Below are 23,058 nucleotides of genomic sequence, written 5' to 3' on the forward strand. Positions count from 1 at the left end.
TGTACAGCCACATGCGAAAGAATGAATTTGGACCCCTATCTTATACCGTGCCCCCAAATTAACTCAAAATGGATTAAGATGTGAATGTGAGACCTGAAACCATAAAACTCCTAGAAGAAAACATAGGCAGTTAAGTTCCTTGACATCAGTCTTGGTGATGATTTTTTTTTTTTAATCTAACACCAAAAGCAAAGGGAAAAAAAGCAAAAGTCAATAAGTGGGACTACATCAAACTAGAAAGTTTCTGTCCAGCAAAGGAAACCATCAATAAAATGAAAAAGCAAAGCACTGAATAAGGGGTCAAATATTCAAAATACAAAAAGAATTCATACAACTCAATAGCAAAATAAAAACCCAATCTGATTAAAAAATGGGTAAAGGTGGATGCCTTGTTGGCTCAGTCAGTTGAACGTCCAACTCTTGATTTCGGCTCAGTTCGTGATCCCTTGGTCATGGGATCGAACCCCACATCGGGCTCCACGCTGAGTGTGGAACCTGCTTAAAATTCTTTCTCCCTTCCTCTGACCCTCTCTCCTGCTCATGTTTTCTCTCTCTCTAAAAAGAAACAAAAAAATGTAAAGGATCTGAATAGACATTTTTCCAAAGAAGAAGTACCGAAAGCCAGCAGGTACTACATGAAAAGATGCTCAACGTTACAGTTCACCAGAGAAATGCAAATCAAAACCATAACGAATATCACTTCATACCTGTCAGATTGGCTATTATCAGGAAGATAATAATTAATAGGTATTGGAGAGGATGTGGAGAAAAGGGATCCCTTGTGCACTGTTGGTGGGAATGTAAATTAGTGCAGCCACTGAGGAAAAAATTATGGAGGTTCCTCAAAAAATTAAAAAGACAGCTACCATATGATTCAGCAATTCCACTTCTGGGTATTTATCCAAAGAAAATGAAAACACTAACTCAAAAACAGGTATGAATCCCTATGTTCATTGCAGCATTATTTACAATATCCAAGATATGGAAACAACCTAAGTGTCCATCAATGGATGAATGGATAAAGAAAACACACACACACACACACACACACACACACACAGAGGCATTTAAAAGAATAACATTTTGCCATTTGGAACAACCGGGTTGGACCTTAAAGACATTATGCTAAATGTAGTTAAGTCAGAAAAAAACACAAGTACCATATGATTTCACTTCTATATGGCATCTAAAAACAAAACAAAAACAAAACAATCTGAACTCATAAATACAGAGACCAGAGGAGAAGGCGGGCAAAATCGGTAAAGGGAGTCAACAGGTACAAACTTGGCAGTTACCAAATCAAATCATGTGGATCTCATGTATAGCATGTATCCACTGTAGTTAATAATACTATATTGCATGTTTGTAGGTTGCTAAGAGAATAAGTCTCAAAAGTTCTCATTACCAAAATTTTGTAACTATGTATGGTGATGGGTGTTAGACTCACTGTAATGATCCTTTGGCAGTATATACAAATATCAAATCATTATGTTGTATATTTGAAACTAATATTATATGTCAGTTATGCTCCAATTAATTTTTTTTAGTTTTTTAAAAGAAAGGAGTTTTGTGTCTGAGCAGCATAATTTTACCTTTTTTTTCCTTAACTTTATTCATTTATTTTGAGAAAGAGGGGAGCAGCAAGGGAGGGGCAGAGAGAGAGAATCCCAAGCAGGCCCCAGGCCCTCAGCACAGAGCCTGATGCGGGGCTCAAACTCATGAACCATGATGTTATGACCTGAGCTGCAATCAAGAGTTGGGTGCTTAAGCAACCGAGCCACCCAGGTGCCCCACCTTTTTCTAATAGACAAAAGTCTCACCAGTGTCCAGCCACTCATTCCACTTTTTATTCATCTTGTCACCAAAAAAACACACCCAGTTTTATTATAGGATCTTCAGATGCTTTAAGACAAATTAGCATTTGTTGCCCGCCCCCCATTTAAGAACAGGGGTCAAAGGGAGCCATGGAGAAGTTAAGTGCCTTCTACCTCCACAAATCACTAGGGAATGACTAACTCTCTCTCTCTCTCTCCAAGGTCTCTCTGGTTCCACACTCGTTCATATGATGTGTATCTTGCTTCTAAAGAATATCATAGGTTTTATGTGATCGCTTTCTTTGGCAAAGTAATTCATTTTTATATATTCATTCCATAACTTCCATGTGCTATAATGAAGGAAGGAAATGTAAAAATGTGATTATTTTAGGGACAAGCATTATTTCATCGTTTGATCTTTGCTGAGTTATTCATCATGTTGTCTCACTGTCATTCAGAAATGGGAAGGGTCACTGCTTTCAGCCACTGCTGTTTCTTGTCATCAGTGCTAAAGTTGATAAACTGAGAGAGATTATTTTGCGGTAGGTGGAGGAACTCTTAACAGCACATCTCCATTCCCCTGGCTGTGGGCCAAGAGATCAGAGATCTAGCAAGATATTGGGTGGTTTTCCAGATCCTCAAAGGGGAGGGAAATGGAGCACGCCATTGTCTCCCCACCTCACTATTATTCCCATAGATGTTGTGACTCCGGATTCTTCCTGAGGTGCCTGGCCGTGTTAATGGAGGACAGGGGCGTACTTTGAGCCTGGGGGTGAGGAATTCAGTATTGAGTGATCCAGCTCTGTTTCGGGCCGCGTTCTGTATTGTACCGTCTAAGCAGAGAGCGTTCTTGGCTTCCTGTGAGCACCCAGGAACGATGTCTTAGTTTGCACTTTTGGCCTACTGACTGTTTTGTCCATAGCATCTTGTCTTCTCTCTATGCGATTCACCTGCTGCTTTACTTGGCTAATCTGCACAGAATTCTTCTAATTCCAGTAAACAGAAGCATAATGCATATTTCCCCGGCTGACTGTCTATGCTGAGTCCATTGAGTATAATGAAGTAGGGAAGCTGATTTTTCTTATTTTGGAAAAGAACATCCAATTGGTCTTTCGAGGATGATGCACCAGTATCAACTAGGACTTCAACATGACCACACAATCTTTGCACTGCCTGCCTCCTTTAGATGCCCTGCTTCAGGTGAATTATGCTGTCGTCTGCAAGAGCTCTGGTGTGCATAGAGTTAAAATATCTCCAGGTCCCCCAATCTCTGTCTTCTGCATCCATGACCCAGGGTGGGGCTAAGGGTCTTGACCTTGTCACTCTTCCTGAGGACAAGAGGCGAGGAATAGATGAATCCAACTGTGAGTTCAGTGTCCCAGAAAAGAGAAGCAAAAAATCCTTTTTAGCACACACTGACCTATCCAAATCCTCTGGTGGTCGTCTGCAATGTGTGCTGATAGTGGAGAGCAAAAAGAAAATGTGACACTGGCTTTGCTATTATATGTATAAAAAAAAGGTAAACGAGTCACTTATTTTTCTTTCCAATTTTTTAAGATGGTAATTAGGAGAATTAACACCAGGCAGGCTTGAGTGAATGCACGCAAGACCCCTATAGGCAGCACAGTGTATTAATGTAAAAATATGCCTAGACAACATAACTTGTCAGAGAGGATTATTTCTACTTAGTGAATCTGCAGGAGCCCCTTTGCTCCACCATTCAGAATTTGACTAGAGAAGAGAGTGGGGAAAGAGAGAGGGAGAGAGAGAGGGGAGAGAGAGAGGGAGCGCATTAGTGAACAGCTACTGTGGCATTGATGTTTGAGCGCACTTCTGAACTGGCTTTTGTTGAGACTATCAGTGTATCAGTGTAGAAAGCATGCGCTGTCCCAAATCCGCTGTTACTATGAGAAATGAAGAGCTGCTTTTAAGGTATGTTGTTGTGTCCTTTGTTTTTAATGTGTGCTTTTCTAGTTTCTAGAGCTGGCTGAGACAATAATCATGCTCGGCATCAAGTAGCTTCCTTATCTTAGAGGGGGAAAAAAAGAATCGAGAGAGAGAGAGAGAGAGAGAGAGAGAGAGAGAGAGAGAGAGAGAGAGAGAGGGAAACGAAATCGAGACCAAGGACTGGGAGAAAGGGAGCCAGCAAGAGAAAGGAAAAGGATTGCCCTGTGCGAGTTATATTTGCACCCGTTGCCTTTTGAAAGCGTATCGTGTATTTGTTCCCTGCTATTTGTGAGTGGCCAGTGGATAATTTTAAAGGCTCTGAATCTGGCTCTTGGTTTGTCTTTTCCTTTGCAATGTCTAAGCCTCTTTCATTATCATGCACTCTGCATGGAATAATCACCGAAAAAGGAGCTAAGGAGACTCCATATTAGACTTGCGTTCCAAATACCGCTCTAATCTGGACTTAGCCTACCTAAATAGTCCTTCTGTGTTACCAGGTTTGGATCACTTTATCCTGTTTGCCAAAATGTGTACCTGCTTAAAGACCTCTGTTCATGCATGGCGTCCTGGGTCCCTATGTATTGAAAGCAGATATTTGTTTCTTGCATCTGTGTTAGGGTTCGATCACATACCGAGAGGAGCCACCACTGACCTTTGGGGAAGCAGAGAAAGAATTATGATAGAATTGGCATCCTGCTTTGAAAAATGTAGTCTTTTGTTTATTTGCTAGCAGACATTGTAGCACTGAATACATCTTTGGGTCTGACAATGGGACCGGTTGAACAATGGAGCTGTCAAACTAGCTTAATGCATGTCTGGGGCTTTTTTTTTTTTTTTTTTTTCTTTCTCAACACCCTTTTTATCTGCTTTAATCTTGTTTGTATAGACTCTACAGAATGAAGAGCTTTTAGAACTGCTTGTTTGTGGTTTTGTGCTTTAAAAAAAATTAATATCTACCATTCATAAAGCTTTTTGCATTTTGCAGCTATGTTGGTTGGATTAAGTTAGAGATTTATTGCTTACCTCTCTGTTAACTACAGAAAGAAATGTATTGATTGAGACTGCTTGTAATACCATTATCATTCTGGCAAATACCTTGTTATCAGACATGCCTCTACAGTGTTTAGTGCTGGGGGATTTTAAATTTGTCTATTTGGTGGACTCACGGATCATAGCATAGAAAAGAAGTTAAGGGGAATATTTCTAATGTTTAAGGAAATTATCATTTCTAGCTTCTACATCCTCTTTTGACATCCAGGTAGATAAAGAGTTTAGAAATTCAAGGACACGTGAGAACTTTTGCCCTTAGAATTTTGGTCATTAACCAAACCTATAAACTATTGTTACATAGCCTATTTAAGTTGTTAAGTTAAAGGTCTCTGTGGAATCTACTGATTTTTGACATATGGTTATGTGCTCATAAGATGCATTTTTATGCAGGGCAAACATTTCTCATGTCTTCAAAAATCTTTCATTTTATAACAGAAGCATTGGTTTCTAAGGTGAAAACAGAGTTCAAAAAGAGAAAACGGGAAAATCTGTTTCAAACTTCTCAAATATTGAAACCATTTTTATTCTCACGCGTAATGTAAGAGAACTGGTCCTAGAATATTCAGTGGCCATTGATTTACATTGAAAATCATCATACTAATGTTGGTTTCTACGTAGAATATATCTTATCTAATACGTTAGTGTTTTGTTTAATTACTTGTTCATGCCAGAGCAATACATTGAAAAATATTAGTAAATTTATGAAGGAAGATCAAGGACCTAATTTTTAAACACAGAAGGAAGGGAAATCACTTTAAAGGGCAAATTAAAAAAAATATATTTAGTTACAAATTTTCCTTTTGGGTTGTATTGTGGTTCAAATTAACGACACTCTCAGTAAATAAGGAAGAAAATGCATTCCTTAGAAAAACACAGTATGGAACAGTAACTGTTTTTTAGAGTTTGGACATGCAGTTTAATTTTTTTTAACTTAAGTTGAAATGTCATGAAATATCTACTTCAAAACTAGTAAGATTAATGTTTCAGGCTAAATAAATTGCCTTCTCAAGTATAAATTTTCTGTTGACAGTATATTTAGAGCCTGGGTGGACCCCAAAAGGGTCTGTATAGTATAATAATATTTCGAAAGTTATCCATTGTGAATAGAGTGGATTTTAAATGCATACTTATTATGTTCTCTTACTTCCAATGGGATCTGAACTGCTCATTCCATCGGGCACGCCAATAATTGCTTTTAGGATGAGCTCATAAAAGGTAATTGGCGAAGCTTTATATCTGAAGCCCACTGTTACCATCACACCTAGATTCTGCTTTCATGGGAAATTTTTATTCCAAACAAAGGCTGCAAAGCAATTTTTTTGTGGTTTGGGAGAAAAGTAGTCCTATGTGCTCCCTAGCTGCTTGTCAGTGGCACACCGAAATAAAGAAATAACTTGGAAACCTCCATGTTGAATTTTTGACTATATTATAATTATTTACCTGTCATCCATTCACTTTAATTCCTGGGTGTTCATAATTAGGTACAAGAACAAGGGAAATCCTTTCTTACTTTGTTTCTCCTGTGGTTTGACCCATCATCAGCTTTCAGAATTCAGAGACCCTCATTCCAGTATCCAGCACATGGGTGTCTGTTCCTTTAGCCTGCTGGGGACGGTGTGAGGTTGCCTGAAGTTGACAAACTTGCCTGCATCTAATTCCACAGCAGTAAGAAGATATGTAATCTGTATCCTTCCATTAGCCTCCATGTGTGATGAGCCCCCTCCATAGTGACCTAAACACATGTCAAAGTAAATTTTAATTCTAAGCTGAGACTTGCAGGAAAAGGAAGAGCAAAAGACTCAAACTGGGAAAATGGCTTCTTTCAATAGATTCTACCCAGACTCCCTTCACACATGAGCCCTGGGAATACTCGCATGGATGTGTTCAGCAGACCACAGACTGAGATCTGTAACCTCAATGTATTAATTCTCTTTTTTATTTGTTAAAACGACACCTCACTGTGTTTTTTTTTTCTTTTTAAAAATAGGAGTGTGTATGATTGCAAAATATCCCTTTGGGGCTGAAAAACAAAGGAGGGCATTTGATTAATATTTATATGTAGAACTTTATAGCAAGTGCAGATTGTGTTTGAATACCTAGGAAGTCATTCCAAGAGCGACTCAATACTAATTATTGTCATCAGGGTGGTTAATTAGGTGAAAATGTGGCTGATGGAAAGTTCATTGTGCACAGCCCTGGAAACACCCAGGTTGATGAAAAACAGGTAAAATGCAGAGGGAGTAGGGTTATGTGGGAATGGTGGCTCTGAAGGTAAGGGGTCAGAATTTACAGGTGAAAACCATATCATGAACTTGTAGAACGAAGGTAGTGGGGGAATGAGATATATCCAACTTCATTTCTTGTAGAGATGTCTGTGAAGTCATGAACAGAGTGTAGTTTGCTCAATGGCATCTCCCCAGCTCTGTTGCATTTTTAAAATGTTTATTTATTATTATTTATTTTGAGAGAGAGACAGGGCTCACGTGAGCAGGGGAGGGGCAGAGAGAGAGAATCCCAAGGTGGGTCCGTACAGAGCCCAATGCAGGGCTTGATCTCACAAACCTCGAGATCGTGACCTGAGCCGAAACCAAGAGTCGGATGTTTAACCCACTGAGCCACCCCCGCGCCCCACCCCCACCCAGCTCCACTGCATTTATCTGCACTTCTTCCAGCAGGAGCAAATACAGTCCAATCAGTTGCAATAGTGCCTTGGTTCATCTTTATCAGCATTCACTGGATTTATTTCTACATACTGGTAATTCCTGGCAGATGGGTGTTGAGAGGGGCAGGCTTCCCCTTTCATAAAACTATTGCTTCGTCTAATGGTTATGGGCTTTGGGAGGTGTTTGTTTGTTTGCTTTTCATTTTTTGTTTTTTGTTTTTTTGGTTCACAGTGACTTGTTCTGTAGGAAAGACAAAGCAGTGTTTTGGAAAGGATTGAAATTCATGGCATTTTAGTTAATTGACATTGGGAAGAGGGTGTCAGAGGAAGGAAGGCATATGTGAGGCTTTAATGTTGTTGCCCATTAAGAACTGAAGCTGGAGCTGAAGCACCTTTCCAGTCACATGGCAGCCATCTACAGAGATGGGAATGACGTGGAAGCTAGACAGATCCATAAGGGTGTGTGTGTGTGTGTGTGTGTGTGTGTGTGTGTGTGTGTGAACCTCCACTCCACTCAGAAATATGCTCTTTAACTTTGATTTGGGATGAGATACCCTTTGTCCCCATACTCCGAATGTTTCATGCAATGTCGTTAGGGATTATCGTGCACAGGTATCGTCTCTGCAGCTTTTCTTTCGGGCTGTGACTCATGTCAGCACATTTCCTTGTATGTCAAGCCCATCATGGTTAACGGGAAATGGTGTCTGTGGGGAGAAGATGACACCAGCCCAGAGTGACACCGATTACCAGGGCAGCTCGAGCCACCACCTTCAGTTCCATTCCAAGTTGACCCGCCCATGATTGGCTGCTTAGGATCGTGACGAATCACTGGGGTTTAGAAAGCAGAACTTGCCAGCATGCCAGCATGCCTCAGAGAAAAATAAAAACTTGAATTTTCAATTCTGAATGAACAATCGTTCAGTTCAACAAACTTTGCTGTCTTGGTCAAGGAGAGCTTGAGGTTTAAAGTTATAACAATGATACACCTACAGCATCGTGGCTTTGTTCATCCCTGGCTTGAGAAAGGTTGCAGCTGCAAGCGGTTAAAAAGGGTACAAAGCCTGTGTTGAGCTTATGGATGGTACTGCTGGCCTCTGGCCCGTGTGCGAACTAACTGGAACAGTAGAGACGGATCGGGTGCCACTCACCTTCCTGGAAAGCGGTCCGTCCCGGCCACACCAGGGCTGCAGGCCCTGCGAGGTCCTGGTCTGTAAATGTCTTGCTTCTTGCACGTCTTGGTCTGGGACCCCAGCTCTCTCTTGGGCTCTGTAAAATGGCTTATCTGTTCATTCAGAGATGATTTAGGAAGCAGCTCTGAACATGAAACGTCCCGGAGTTGATGGTAAGAGGCCTAAGTTCCTGACGGTAGTGATTAGGATTCATTTGGACCTTCTCTTTGGAAACTGACCTGAAGAAAAGGGATGGAGACCTTACCCCAAGCCCCAGGATGTCTAGTGCCTGCTTTCCGTGAGCTATAGGCTTCCCCTTGCCTCTGACCTGGGCTGCTGGCCTTAGAAGTGTCTGTGACACTTGGATGCTACAAGAACAATAGGATTAGTACCGGCTCTCTCTTTTCCTTTTCCACCTGTCAGTTCCAGGTTTAAACAAAGATTGTGGGCGGATTATGACTGGAAGTGAGGAATAAAGCCAAAATTTATTAGCCACCCATACCTGGGACTACACTAGGTGGTTTCTTTTATTTTATATCATTTAATCCTCACAGACATCTGATATTTAGTGGTAGTTGTGTTATTATCATTTTAAAGATGGAAAACTGAGGCAGACCGAGGTAAAGGAATAGGCCTACAGACACACAGCTCACAGGGGAGGGATTCAAACTCAGGACTCAACCAGACTCCTTCCCTGACAAGTGGAGAGTATAACTATTGAATGTCTGACACTTTAAAGTCATGTCTTCCTCTGGTGCTGTGTTTCTGCCATGGCCTTTGGTTTGTACATGCTCCATAGTTTCACTACTGAGGAAGTTGTACAGTAACAACAGAAAAATAACGAACAAGAAAGGAAAAATCTCAGTGGTGTTTGCTTCTGACTTCTAACAACTTCCCTCATATCGTCACTCATCTGCCTTTTAGTTGATGAGGTCTTTGAACTAAAGCATCCTATGCCTCACTTTTCTAAGGCTTTAAGATGTACAATGGGAATAGACATTGGCAGGGAAAAGAGAATTTTAAAGCGTTATGAAATTGAAATGTAACTTTTTATCTACAAGAGGGGCCAAAAGATGTCCTATTGTAATCATAACTGGTCACAGCACAAATATATATTGTGCTCGACATGAGACGTAGTCTCAGCCTTCTAGAAACTCAAGACGGTCATGAAAGGAGAGAGAACAGCAGGTAGAAAGGAACCAGTGGTGTGATGCAGAGGAAGGGTAGTTCAACTGGCTGGAAGGGCAGGTGACTGAGAAGGAGAGAGCAGGTGTCCTTAGACACCCTGGAGATAACACCCTGGAGTTATCTTTGTTATTAAAACGAAGCAAAACAAAATCCTAAGCTTCCTCTCCTTTCTTCCTCGGGCCCAATGTCTTTCCCATCTCTCCTGCTCCCTAACCTTGCCATATTCCTATGAAATAGGGCAAATATAGCTAGTAGCCTCCAGAGAGTATTGAGACGGAGCTATGGGTACTGTCAAAGTTGACATTCAGCAGTGGAGATAAGATAGAACACTTGCCACTTAGTGTGGGTAGATAGCTATGCCACTTTTCCTCGAAGATTTTGGGTAGTTCTTATAAGGGGAAGAAAAACTTTTTTTTTTTTTTTTTGGCCTTAATGGACTTCAGGGGAATTAGCATCAAAAGCAAATTTCAATAAAAAGTCATTGGGGATTTTCAAAACCCTCTATCATAAGCTAAAAATAGCTAGAGATTTGAACCATATTATAGGGAAAAAATAAATTTCCTGTACTCAAAACCTTAATGTATTTTCAACCTACATGTCATTTTAATAGCTTTGTTATATAATTGCTGTAGGAACAATTAGGTTAACACATTGCACTTCTTATGGGAAGATCATGGTAGAGTTTGAGTTTTCAGCCCTTCATCCCTATGAGGAAATGATGGCCACGCATATGACAAAGGTCTAGCTGATGAATCAGTAAATTAAATGACGCGTTCCCTGGTGTCATTGACAGAATCAAATGCACAATCAAACAGGTTGGGCTCTTAAATCTTCTAATCTTTTTCATTCAGTTTGAAAGTAGCATTTGCCTTCAAGAATCTGATCTGCACACCCCATATCAGGTGGCTTCTGATCCTGGTAACCAAAGCTCTTTGAAGGCGATCCGTCATCATTGTGGGTAAAGTGGATTCATGTGTTTTGTTTTACAGAAACCCAAGCTTTTGCTCTTAATCTTCACTCTTCCTCAAGATGTATTTGTTCAGAAAAAAAAAGAGAGAGAAAGAGTTAACATTCGGGCAAATGGGGCTGTCATGCCTTCTGAGATTGCCTCTTGAGTTGAGTTGAAGTTTTGATGGTTGCCAGGTTCTGTCTCAGACAGCCCCACCCCAACGCTTGAAACCCCCATTTCTTTTCCTTCACCCCCACCTGTTGCTTCTCTCTCTCTGGACCTCACGTCTGCCCCACTCCTGGACCCACCCAGCTGTTGCTACTCAGCTGTTGAGTTTTGTCAAGCAGAAGTTTCTCTTTTTTAATTGAACAACACGTGACAGTAAGATGAGAACTTGTGGCCAATTGGGGAAGACCTTTTGTGGGGGTTGGGGGGGGGGTGTCGGAGGGCAGATTGCCAGGGAATTTAAACACCTCATTCTGATAGGTATAAATTTTGTTCCTGCCGCCAGACTGGCACCAGATAAGGGTACCGCGTGTAGCCTGACACATCTCAGGATCTTCAAGAGGCCACTGGAACATTCCTTCAGAGGTTTTAACCGAGTGCCTTCGTGTGCGAATCACCACGCTAGACCTTTTTCCTCTGCCTCCGATTTCTCCGTTCTTCCCCATGCTCATCTCCTGTGTACTCACTTCATGGGACACAGCCTTGCATCCTCCCCCTCCCACCCAATGGTAATGTCTGGAAAGGAATCTCATGGCTCACTCCAGAGACAGCTGTTCCTAGTTCAGAAACCAGCTTTGGTCAGGGCAAGGCAAACTTGATTTCTCTCGCAGATAAGCAACCAACCACAACTCTCTTTACTTGGGTAGTCACCTGCCTCCTCAGACACGCAGCTGTAGAGGGAAGCTTCTGGCATTGTTTAGCTTCCATCTGAGAGAGAAAGCTAAGAGGGGGGAACAGAAAGAAGGCAGCAGCGGTATCATGGAGAAAGGCAAGGGGAAAGGCAAGTTAGAGAGAGAAGTGATGAGCTGGTTGGGCTCTGGGTCTGACAGACCCACAGTGTTAGCATTTCATCCCCTTGGAATGGAAGCTTCTGGAAACTCTAGAGGGGCATCTCATTTCGGAGCACGAAGGTATGTATACAAAGAACTGTCTTCATTTTGAGGGCCTCTTCAGAAGGAAGATAAATTCACCATTATGTATTTTTGCTCTATTAAAAACAGATTCAGAAAAACACAAGATTGCAAAAAGCCAGTAGCAGCTGTTCTCAAGGGAGAGTGACTACTTAAAATTCCTGTAAAAATGTAAAATAAGACTCTAATAACTACTTCATCTTTATTGGCATTTAATTTTACTTAAGTCATTTTAGGGATGTGACAAAGTCACCATTCCAGAAGCTTTCAATGGAAAATGGGAGGGGGGGCATGTGTGAATAATAAAATGATCACTTTAAATTTGTAATTGGCGATAAAAGTCTTTTTAAGGGATGCCTTTATGGGAAGAAGAAAAGATGTATTTCAATGTATCGCTTAAGGATCTGTTTGGGTGTTTTGAAGCACATAAAAAAAACACCATTGTTTATTTTTGCAAGTTACTAATGAAACTGGAGAAAGCCAAGAACAAACACATGGCCACAAAGTCAGATATTCTCTCAGGTAGTTAACATTCATGTGGATTTCAAATTTATTGGCTAGAAACGATAGGAAATCCCCTTATAGGGCCTGTATGTCTTGCTCCAAATGGCCCTGAGCACATTAGGCTTTTTTTTTTTTTTAACCGAAACAGCTATGTTAATAAAATTTGAATTCGAAAATGTGATAGGGCAAAGATGTTTTGGATTCCAGTTTGTAATGATGAGCCAGACGTGGGGGGGAGGGGGAGACGCTTTTGTGAAGATGATATGATATCTATGATAACATAGCTGATGGTGTTCTGCTTTTAAAGAGATTGCAATGTAGGACATTGTGTATAGGAACAATTAAAAAATGGAAATTTATCATGAAATATACAAGGTTATCTGTAGGGGGAAAAATTGCTTATAAACGCTAATCACCATATAGCAAGCACCAGTCTCTAACTTACGGTATAAACTTTCTGCAAAAATGTTGAAAGCTTTTTGATCAAGGGACTATATTCTGGTTTGTTGATTGAGTGGGGTGACTGGGATAGTATTTTTCCCTGCAGTGTGTACTCTATGTACAAATGCATTTATTAGCATGCTGTTTCTATTGAGATTTTTTTTTTAATGCCAGTGATAATTCAGTGCGCAAACAATGACCATTGGAGAAAACTCAGTTTGAGATGAGGCATGGGGGTGGGGGGAAGCAGCTTGCTGAAACAGCACAGAGCACCCGATTGCCTTGGAAGGCCTCATATAAAATGAGGTCATTCAGAAACTTTCCCTTGAAGTGCTTCCAATTCTTGAATTGCCTTTTGTTTGGGAAATGAATAGCAAGTTGATTAAAAAAAAAAAAATAGACAATTAGAGAAGGTAGGGGGATGGGCCTAGGAAAGAGCTTAAGGTTTTTCTACAATGAAGCTAAAACTATGAGGAATCTTCATTGTTCCCAACAGACCCGTCCCCAGTGATGTCAGCACACAGTGGTGTCACCAACCAGGTCATGTCCACGAGAGGGGCCCACTGATGGCCTCATCCCTTTTCACTGCTGTTGATAAGATCCTTGGCTATAAAATAGCTCCATTGAACCCGAGTGAACAGCGGCCCAGCGGAGCTGTCTGCCAAATAACACCAACTGCCAAAACATGATACCTGATGGCTCATTACTGCATGAAAATTAAAAAAGGGGCCCCATTGAGTTGTTTCTAGATTTTGTTTTTTCGTTCTGCCAAAGCAGTGAAACGGGAAATTTACGCTTTTCATCAGGTGGTATTTGGTTGGGTGTTTTTGTTTTGTTTTCGTTTCTAGACTCAAGAGCTTTTGAAATTTGTATTTTTTAAAAGGACTATTGTGTATGTGCTATGATCATGGAAACAACACCCTGTGGAGGGTGTGTGTATGTGTGTATTTTGTTTCTCTTTGGCACCTGCATCAAGTGCCTGTGCAATCACTGTATTATTTATGTATTTGGCAGCCAAACGATTTAAACTCAGCTACACTCCATAAGCGTTCCTTGGTTCACATCATCACGGTATCCCATGTAAGAGTGGGTTTTCTTTTTATACTTGACCCTGGTTTTGCTTCTAACTTTAAATGGCAGAAGCAAATGTGCTTTGAAAACTCTGGTACATACACCGTAGTTGTTAAATAAGGCAATAACCTATGCACTTGTAATTCTTTCTCTATGACCTACTTACATACTACTTCACCCTCCTTATAGTGTGATTAAAAGCTGCTTTGAATCCACTATTGCCTCAAGGGATTTGAGACTAGAATTTAACAAACTGCTGAGAAGGCTTAAGTCAGTAAGAGGGCTTCCCTACAGCTTCTCCCAACTAATTCACATGCAATTAAAGAGAAAATAAATATTTCAGAAGTGTACATGTTAATGAAGCATCTTATACCTTATAGAATGGAGATACGTATGGAGCTTTATTCCACAGCTGATTTGAAAATATTTTTCTTTTTGATGAACGCGGCTGTGTTTTGCTTCTGTTCTGGAGGCCGGCTATGCTCATTCTTAAAATGAGTTTGTTATACAGTTGGCTCATTATATACATTTGGGATTTATATAAATGTACGAAAACCAAGAACTGACCAGGTTGGTCTCATTTATCCAGTTAATTACTTTATTAAGGTTATTGAAAGACCAACAAAATTCTTATCATTTCAAAGGCAGCCAATAGTAGCGAGGAGAGGGAGTAAGCTGAACTCGATACTATCAGGAAAAGTTTGGGCATTTTGGGTCTAAGAACTCATTTCATTGCATCTGTTTTTCAATTTCTGTTTTTCAATTCCTTGTGAACTTAGACCTCATTCCTCAGAAAGGCAATATTTTAAAATGAAGGTTAGTCCTAGCCCTGCATCTGTCTTGGAATTAGAAGTGCCTTGGTCAAAGCCAGATATACTGTTCAGCTGAAGGAGGAAATCAAGTCCATTAAGTATGTATGGACTTAATTGAATACTCCGGGCCTGTTACTTCATATTACTCAAGCCATCCATCAAGCCTGGATTTAAAATTGATAGGTGGATTTAAAATTGGTGTATAAATATTTGTTTTCATTCATAATCTCAAAAGATGGTCAGGTCTCATGATCGCACAAGAAGTTGTGAGAAAAGATCGTTTCTCTGAATAATGGTGCCTGATACATCAGGCTTATACCTGGTGTATTTAACTACACGTGACTTAGTTGTTTAACCCTCTGGCTACCGTGACTGTATCCCCAGGCGTGTGCTATGTCCTTACAAAATGAGAGCGATTACCATAAGAGGCAAACTGTAATTCTGGTATGCAGTTTATGATGTTGCTTTAGCACATGAAATATGAGAAGTTTTACATCCTTGCATCCTGTGACCTTGTGAAAAGTTTGCTTTCATCTAAATAACCAAACAAAACAATGACAACAGCGAATTAGAACGTCACTGTATACTTACCTTTCAAGAATTGTTGCAAATCGCTTGGGAAAATTCAACTCCCTGCTTTATTCCTTTGAGATTTTCGCCATTTTCCACCACTGCTATTAGTCAAGTCACACATCTTAAATGGATGTTTAGGCCTCATGGCCGTTACGTTACAGCTCTCACAGTCTTTCAATAAAGTCCGTTGGTTTTTCATCCTTAAATACTAGAAAAGGACAAATTTGTTTCCTTTTTTAAAAGAAAACCTGATTACCGTGATTCACATTTTTCAGTCCCTTATCTGAACTTGTGCGTTTTTCCAAGATGATACAAAGGAAATGTAATTGTGTGCAGATTGAGTCCTCTTTGTCCTTAAAGCATTGAGATAAGTCCCTAAATGTCACTTGGGCCGTTTATCTGATAGTTACTTTGACCAACCCACGAATGCTAGATCAGTTATTGTTGGGAGTTCATACGCTGGCTAGCAGATCGCACCGAGGTGCGTTTCAGCAAGCACTCGTGAGGGTGCCCTTTCTCCCGGCTTCTGCTGGGGACTTGGGTTTGGACCGTCATGGGAACTAGGCTTTGGCAATACAGTGGCACTGATCTACCACAGCGGTTATTCGGGCCTCGTGCCAGGCGCCGTGCAAATGGGGGAACTGAGCGGAACTGGACCGAGGCTGCGTGGTGAACTAGTTTGCCTTGCTGGAGGCTGGGGACCCCAGGAAAGTCTGGCTATTTTTAAAAGCTGGTGAGCTCAGCTTCCCCAGCCGCGGGCCTCGGGCGGGTCCCTCCCTCCGGGGGCCGGGCGGGCGGGCCCGCAGGGGTTAAGCGGCGGCGCGGCGGGCGCGGAGCTCCGCCTCCGCTCGCCGCACCTGGCGCTCCGCAGACCGTCGCCGGGGCGCTGGATTTCGGAGGGGATTGGCGGAGAGCGGGAGGGGAGAGAATGTGACAAGTGCCGGCTCGGGCGGCCGCCGGGAGGCCGCGCGCACCTGTCCCTGCCCATCTCGCGCCGCCCGCGGCCGCTCGGACGCGCGCACAGCCGCCCCCCGCCGCCCGAGCGCAGAGCGCGCGCCGAGAACATGACTTCTGCCTTCAAGCTGGATTTCCTCCCGGACATGATGGTCGAGGGCCGCCTGCTAGTTCCCGACAGAATGTGAGTGCAGCCCCGGGGGGCACGCGCGGCCGCTCTCCCCGCGCCCCCGGCCGGGCGGCTGCCGCCAGGTCTCGCTCCCGGAGCCCCCGAGGAGGGCGAGGGCGGCCGGCGGCTGCGGCTCGGCCGCCTCCCCCGGGTTTGTGAGCCGGCGCTGGACGCGGGGAGCGGGGCGAGTGTCCGGACGTGCCGCGCCGGGCGGTGCGGGGAGCGGGGTCGGGGCGGGCACCGGGACCCGGACCGGGGTCGGGGCGTGGGCTTCAGGCGGCGGCCGGCGAGCGGGGGACCAGGTGGGGACCGGCGAGCCCGACGCGGAGTCCCGGGGTCCGGGCGTGGGGTCCGGTCGGCGGGGCGCGGCGTCCCGGGGCGGGGTGCGCGCGTGCACGCTCGTGTCATTTGAAATGCGGGTCTGGTGGAGCTCTCGTGGCCCATTTAAAGATCCCTTCTTACCATATTACCCGCTCCTCTGACTTACATTTGCAAAGACTCTTCGCCGGCGGTGGGAGAAGTGGAAGGAGAGGAGAGAAGAGGAAAAAAAAAACAAAAAAACGGGGGGGTGGGGGAGAGGGGGGGTAATTATAAAGCGTTAAAATAGCCCGGTGTACTCTATTGCAGAAATTAGAGGTAATTTTTACGTAATCATGGTGGTTCGTCTGATGTGCAGTCTATAATTTAATAATTAATGTGGTTCTGGTTGTTTTACACGTCGCCAAACTAGGGTGGAGAGTTTATTGGGAGAAGTACGGAGCTGGGATTTCTGAGGAAAGGAAAGTATATCTAATTTTTCTCTGGCTCGTTAGTCTCGATAGGAAAGTTTCTTCTATCAGCTCGGGCGCTATCGAGTCAATAGCATCCACTTGTATTTCAGGCGTGTTACGAAAAAGAAACCTAAAAGGATTGCCAGAAGCGGGTCTGAAAGGTCTGTGTCCATTTTGGACTTGGAATGTACAAAATTGTCTCTTATCCGGCAAGAATTCTGCCAGTGAATCTAGGCTACAAGTAATCTAGTGAACAAACGACGGTTATCCTTGCTAAGAGTACATATAAAATGTTTCCTATTCTACCCGCTCTACGACTTCACATCCATATTCTTTCTGGCACCTTATGTACCCTTTGCAGTTTTTAGACCATTCACAGCTTTCTGATCCATTTCTCTGGCAGCTCGCTTTCCCCTACGGTGCTAGATTCATTTGCTAGCATGTTAAATGTTATGAGTGAAGAGATTTTTGAGAAGTTCCACGGTGGCCAATTATTTGAGCCCCTAGGATTAAAAAAACAAAAGTGTGGGGGGGTGGGGGAAGGCGGCTGATAGAATCTGTTAAGTGCGAATTGTCCTTCCAGTCGATATGAAGAATGTTAACTTGCTTGTACACACGATCAGGTTCATTGTCCCAACTAAGACAATCAGATAACGTAAATTAAAATATTGAATTTCCTTTTGGCAATTTTCTCTGGGAAATTAATCTTGATTAGTAACATTCCCGTGATACTTGTTTTACAAGATCTCTGTCCTGTCCCCCTTAAAATATACGTGTGTGTGGACATATAATACTTGTTTGTGCATTTGCTATTGAAAGTTTTGTGGTTTCTGCTCTCCGGAGGAGGAGGAGTCGGGAGGAAGAAGTGGCTTGATCATGATTGAGTTTTCAGTCACCTGCTACTTAGGTGACCAGAAGATCTCCATCTAATGAATGCTCTGTGAATTTAATGTGTTGATGGTCTCCGAAAGATGCTGTCTCTTGTCAGTTAAATTACGAATTATGAAAGTTTAATTTGTCTTTTTCATTTGGTGGATGAATGTGGCTTTTTCAAACTGTTTGCTCTGAATAGAGCCTTTGTATCTCAGCCATGGAGTCTCCTATGCAAACCCTGGTATAACTTACTACCCCCACTTCTCTTCCAGATGCTAGTTATTTCCCAATGATATCCTTTGGAATCAGACCCCCATTGTTTTCAGTGCTTGCCAACTCTTGCTTAATTCAACTTTTTTAAAAAAAATAAAAATAGAGGATTTGCAAATAATTTGTTTCCAAGATAACTATTATGTCCTCTTAGCCCTGAGTACTGTAGCATGCTTTCCAAAATAGTTTGTAATTAACTCACATTGGAGACTATCTTTGGGGAACAGAGGTGTGTGGGAGGGCATGTGACAAGCTGAAAATGCTTGAAGCCCACCTAGCACTGTGTCTTATTGCCATATGCATGCGGTTGAGAAGATAGCCGTGCAGATTTATTGTTTTCGGGACTGGTTGTCACATATGGTATATTGCCATTTGGACTAAATTGCAGGCGGCTGAATATTGGCCTATTCCTAAAAGGGACCTAAATAAAGCATAGGGGCTTTTCTGGTGTTGATTTTCTAAAGCAGTAGGACATATTTTCAATGGCATTCTCCCACAAGAATATATTACATAAGTTTGCAAGATGTAATATGTTTGAGTCCTCAAGGCAGATGAACAAATAGCTTTTGAGATGAATTATTACGCTTGATGGCCCCACGAGCCATCCAGTGTTTAAAGAGCCCAGATCATTTAAGGCTCTGCAGTGGCTCTGAATTGTTGGGACATATGCTTCAAAGTCTTGGCGTTTTTAAGCCTTCAGTATCGAAACTGTAAATGGAAATAGACCTTTTAAATAATCTTAACTACTGACGTTTTGTTGTCTTTATGCTACTGTAGAATATCGATTGCAACAAAGCATAATGAAGGTAGAGTAGGAACTGATTTCCAAAATTCTATTTTAAGCTTGGGCAGTGGGTTTGGGATGGGTGTGGGGATGAGGGCTTTCCTTTGTTTAACCTTTTCAATGATCACATATGCGTTCAGGGGTTTTAGGTGCTTTTCAATTTTTAAACAGAAGAATCTAAGAAATCACGTCTTAGAAATGAGAAATTGCAGGTGGAAAAAAATCTATAAATGCAGCTTTAAAATTATTCCGATTTGTGATGTTAGAATAAGACATCAAGAAACAAATTAAAATGAAATCTTATTCCCCCCACCCACCCACATTCAGTAAGTAACCTTGTTGGAAATGAGAAAAGTTATCCGGAGTGTAAATTCATCAGTTTGGTGAATTCACCATTTTTGTTCATTAGGTCCTCCCGAGTTAAGATAGCTGGAAAAATGTCAGTGTCCAGTTAAGCTGAAAGGGGGGGAGAGGGGTCTAGGGGCTTTCACCGCTCAAGTTGAAAGGGGCTTTAGAGACCATCTGGACAGACCTCGTTTTATAGATGAAGAAACTATCGTAGGGGGCAGCGTGACCACTTCCGGAAGGCGTCGTAATTACTGTTTTCTCCCTTTCCCTCAAATGATGAAAACGTGAGTCATTAATGGAACACCTACTGTGTACCAAGGCACTTTATATACCTGTCTCTAACCTTAGCAATAGATCTGCTGTGGGCGGGTTATACCCATTTTACAGGTCATGTTTAAAGGTGTTGTATGCTGCCCATGCCTCCTAGGCAGTGAACAGCAAAGCTGGGGTTGGCTTGTGCGTGTGTTACATAAATGCAAGTTCACGTGCTGATGGGGAGAGAAGAGAGAACCGTGGATTAAATATACGACGTAGATTTTTACCAGAAATCCAAAATTATGCCACATGAGAATGAGCATTATAGGAAACATGTGTGACTCGTTCAGAGTTGACTTTCTAATTTGATTCAGATTCACACTATTATCCATATGTTCGTTAAAGAGAATATATTTTAATTAAAAATATTTTCTGGTTTACAAGGTACCAGTAAGATAAAGATGGGATTTGAAGTATATTCAGAAAATGCCATTACCAATAATAAAATACAGCAATAACTGGGACTTAGCACCTGATTCTTTGATGATCGTGCAAGGAATTAGAGAAGATTCTGCAAAAAGGGTTATGCATATGGATTTTTAAGGAAAATTTTTAAAGTCTACTTTCAAGTGGGATTTTTCAGTGAGCAATACATATTTTAGTATCAGCTGCTTCCTGAGAACAAAAACTCCTCCCATATTGGCATTTTGGAACACTAATGTTATCTTTGATCTGGGTTAGAGGTATTATGTTAATTGTTAAGTATTGCCGTTTAATTGTAATTTGCTGGATTGAGATTACTCTGGAATCTGTTGATGAGACACCGTGAACTGGGGGGAACAAGAACCTTGCGAGACAAGATAAAAAAGGAGATAAGATTTTCTGATATGAACCTAGTAATTAAGATTTCATGGGATCATTTAGGATGTTTTCCACCTCAGAGCAGTTCTCACCCTCCCCCCTCCCCCAACAGCTGTAACAACAGTATATTTGGCCTCTGATAAAAGACTGCAATCTCCCTCCTTTTTTTTTTTTAACATAAATTTGCGAACTTTTCATTTCTCCTTACCACCCTCCTTTGTGGTTTTGTTGCTTCTAAACTAAATGCTCATTCAAGACAGGTACTGTTGTGGCACGCAGAACCATCTGATGAACTTGAGTGTTCTGTAGCCAGCACGGGGCACGATCTAGCTCTTGTGCCAAAATTCGGGGTAGTGCTCATTTGTTGAGGCTGATACATGTAGACTTGTCCACAGCCCTGAACGTCACTGTCGCACATTCTCAGTCATCCTCACGACTGTTGAACAATACTGTAAGCATCCTCTGTCTGATTTGCATTCCACTGGAAAACCTGATATTTTCAACACGTTACGGGGAGCTAAATTAATAAGCCATTGACGCGGCATACTTCCTGGGCCGAACTTCATCCAAACTTCAAAAGTCTTTATTTCCCACTTAGAGTATTAATACCAGAGGGGTTCTGTTTTCGGGGTTTTTTTTGCGTGTTTTTTGTTTTTTGTTTTTTTTTTGGTTTGTTTTTTTTCAGAGGCTCACATTTTTGCTTTTTGTTTGCAGATTAGGACACCAGGAGGAGTCAGCTGTTTGTTTGGTGGAATAGGTGTGCTAAGCACTGCAGAAGGGAGGGTCTGGAAAGCACTAACGGTTTCCGGTTCATTCACACCAAGAAGTTCCCATGCCCCCGTGTCTGTTTCCACTGTCAGGGAGGGACCGGTAACATAATGGGGCCAGCGTCACTGGCCACTTGTGTGGCAGTGCAGAAAACGTAGTTTTATTTTTCCTTAAGAGAAAGCTCTTGCTAAAGCGAAGAGAAATGGAGCTGCGCATTCCTGGAAAAACCTTTGTGGGAAACAAAAACTAATTAGCGCAGTAAATGTGATGCTCTCAGGTAATTGTAAAATAATTATCCCCCTTTAGCATCATCACTGTGTAATTGTGCCATCCAATATTCTCATGCTCTGAATCTAGATGTGGAGGGAAGGAAACCTTGCTCTCCTCCCGGGGATTTCTTTTTCATTTACTGGGAGCTTTAGTCTCCTTCTAGAAAGGACTTTTAAAGGAAAGGGGGTGACAGGGAGATTTTGAACCGCTTCACCCTTGCCATTTGTTCCGAATCGGGACAGAAAATGATTACTCCAACTGGTTTGATAGAAATACAATTCCAGTTACATGGCCGAAATGCCTGGTGAGCATATTTGAGATTTACACGTTCACAGAGCTACACCCGGAGTTTTATGAACGGTCTGTTTTATGAACTGCAGATTGTATATTATGTTCAGATACTGAGAGTGATACTTTAAAATCAGCTGATCCTTTAAAATGGAATGCTAATAAATATGTAATCCTACGGCTCTCAAAATGACAGATGAGTACAAATTCCGTTTTTGGTTAAATTTTAATTACTCCATTTGAATGAATGCCTCAGAGCCAACTTGCCAGCAAATTATTAGACCCATTTTTTTTTCTTCCTGAAGATTTATGTAAATTAGGTTTAGCCTGTATTTAGACTAAAATATCATTTGGGTTTATTATTACGAAATTTTCTACCAGACTCATATGGCCTTTTACTTAAGGTCAGGTTTTAAATAAATCTATCCTGAGGAGGACTCAGTTTAAATGATCAGTGCTCCCTTCTGGTCAGCCGAACGGCAGGAGTCCTACAGACAGATGACCAGATCATGGGATTCCTTTAATAGTAACAGTGCCTTAAAATGGGGTTATGGGGAATGTTTCGATATTGTCTTTTTTTGTTGTTGTTGTTAATGTTCATTTATTTTTGAGAGAGAGACAGTACACATGGGGGGGTGGGCAGAGAGGATCTGTCAGCACAGAGCCCCCCATGCGGGCTTGAATTCACAAACCATGAGATCATGACCTCAGCCGAAGTCAGAAGCTTAACCAACTGAGCCACCCAGGCGCCCCTGATTTTAAGTCTTAATAACTGAAGAAGTCAAAGAGGTTTGTCTCCTCGGTAGGAGGTTCTGCTCACGCCTTTGTTAGAACTGTGGACATCAAGTTCCCCCAACCCACTAGCTGCTTTGTCTGACATTTATAGGCTCCAGTAGCCTCAAGATCGCCCACTTTCACAGATGACGGTGGTGACTCCTCAGAGGGAATGCAGTTAATTTCAGCTGATTGATTTGACGTTTTGACATAACTTTTGGACAGCTTAAAAGCTTTTTGGGGGGAGGGGTACCATGGGAGAGTCACGAGTTCTCTCATAGTAGGATCTGAAGTTGTATGATTTTGTGCTGAAATTCTTAATTTTTATACTTTTTTGTAAAGACAGTTGGTAGTTTGA

The 23,058-nt window shown here is 42.0% G+C and overlaps 1 protein-coding gene across 9 annotated transcripts in view; it reads left to right on the top strand.

Moving 5' to 3' along the window:
- CELF2 (CUGBP Elav-like family member 2) overlaps positions 1-23,058 on the top strand; it is an 832,664-nt gene that overhangs the window by 507,034 nt on the left and 302,572 nt on the right. The window contains exon 1 of one of the 9 annotated variants that reach the window (XM_043563372.1): positions 1,651-3,746. The exons of 5 other annotated variants lie outside the window; for them this stretch is intronic. In XM_043563372.1, coding sequence (XP_043419307.1) covers positions 3,694-3,746 — 53 coding nt within the window. In that variant the 5' untranslated portion in view covers positions 1,651-3,693. Of the gene's footprint in view, positions 1-1,650; positions 3,747-16,176; positions 16,455-23,058 lie in introns of those variants that run through there. 3 more of the 9 variants (XM_043563369.1, XM_043563367.1, XM_043563371.1) reach the window with 3 other exon arrangements.

Source organism: Prionailurus bengalensis, chromosome B4, assembly GCF_016509475.1.
Source record: "Prionailurus bengalensis isolate Pbe53 chromosome B4, Fcat_Pben_1.1_paternal_pri, whole genome shotgun sequence".
NCBI classification, from domain to species: domain Eukaryota; kingdom Metazoa; phylum Chordata; class Mammalia; order Carnivora; family Felidae; genus Prionailurus; species Prionailurus bengalensis.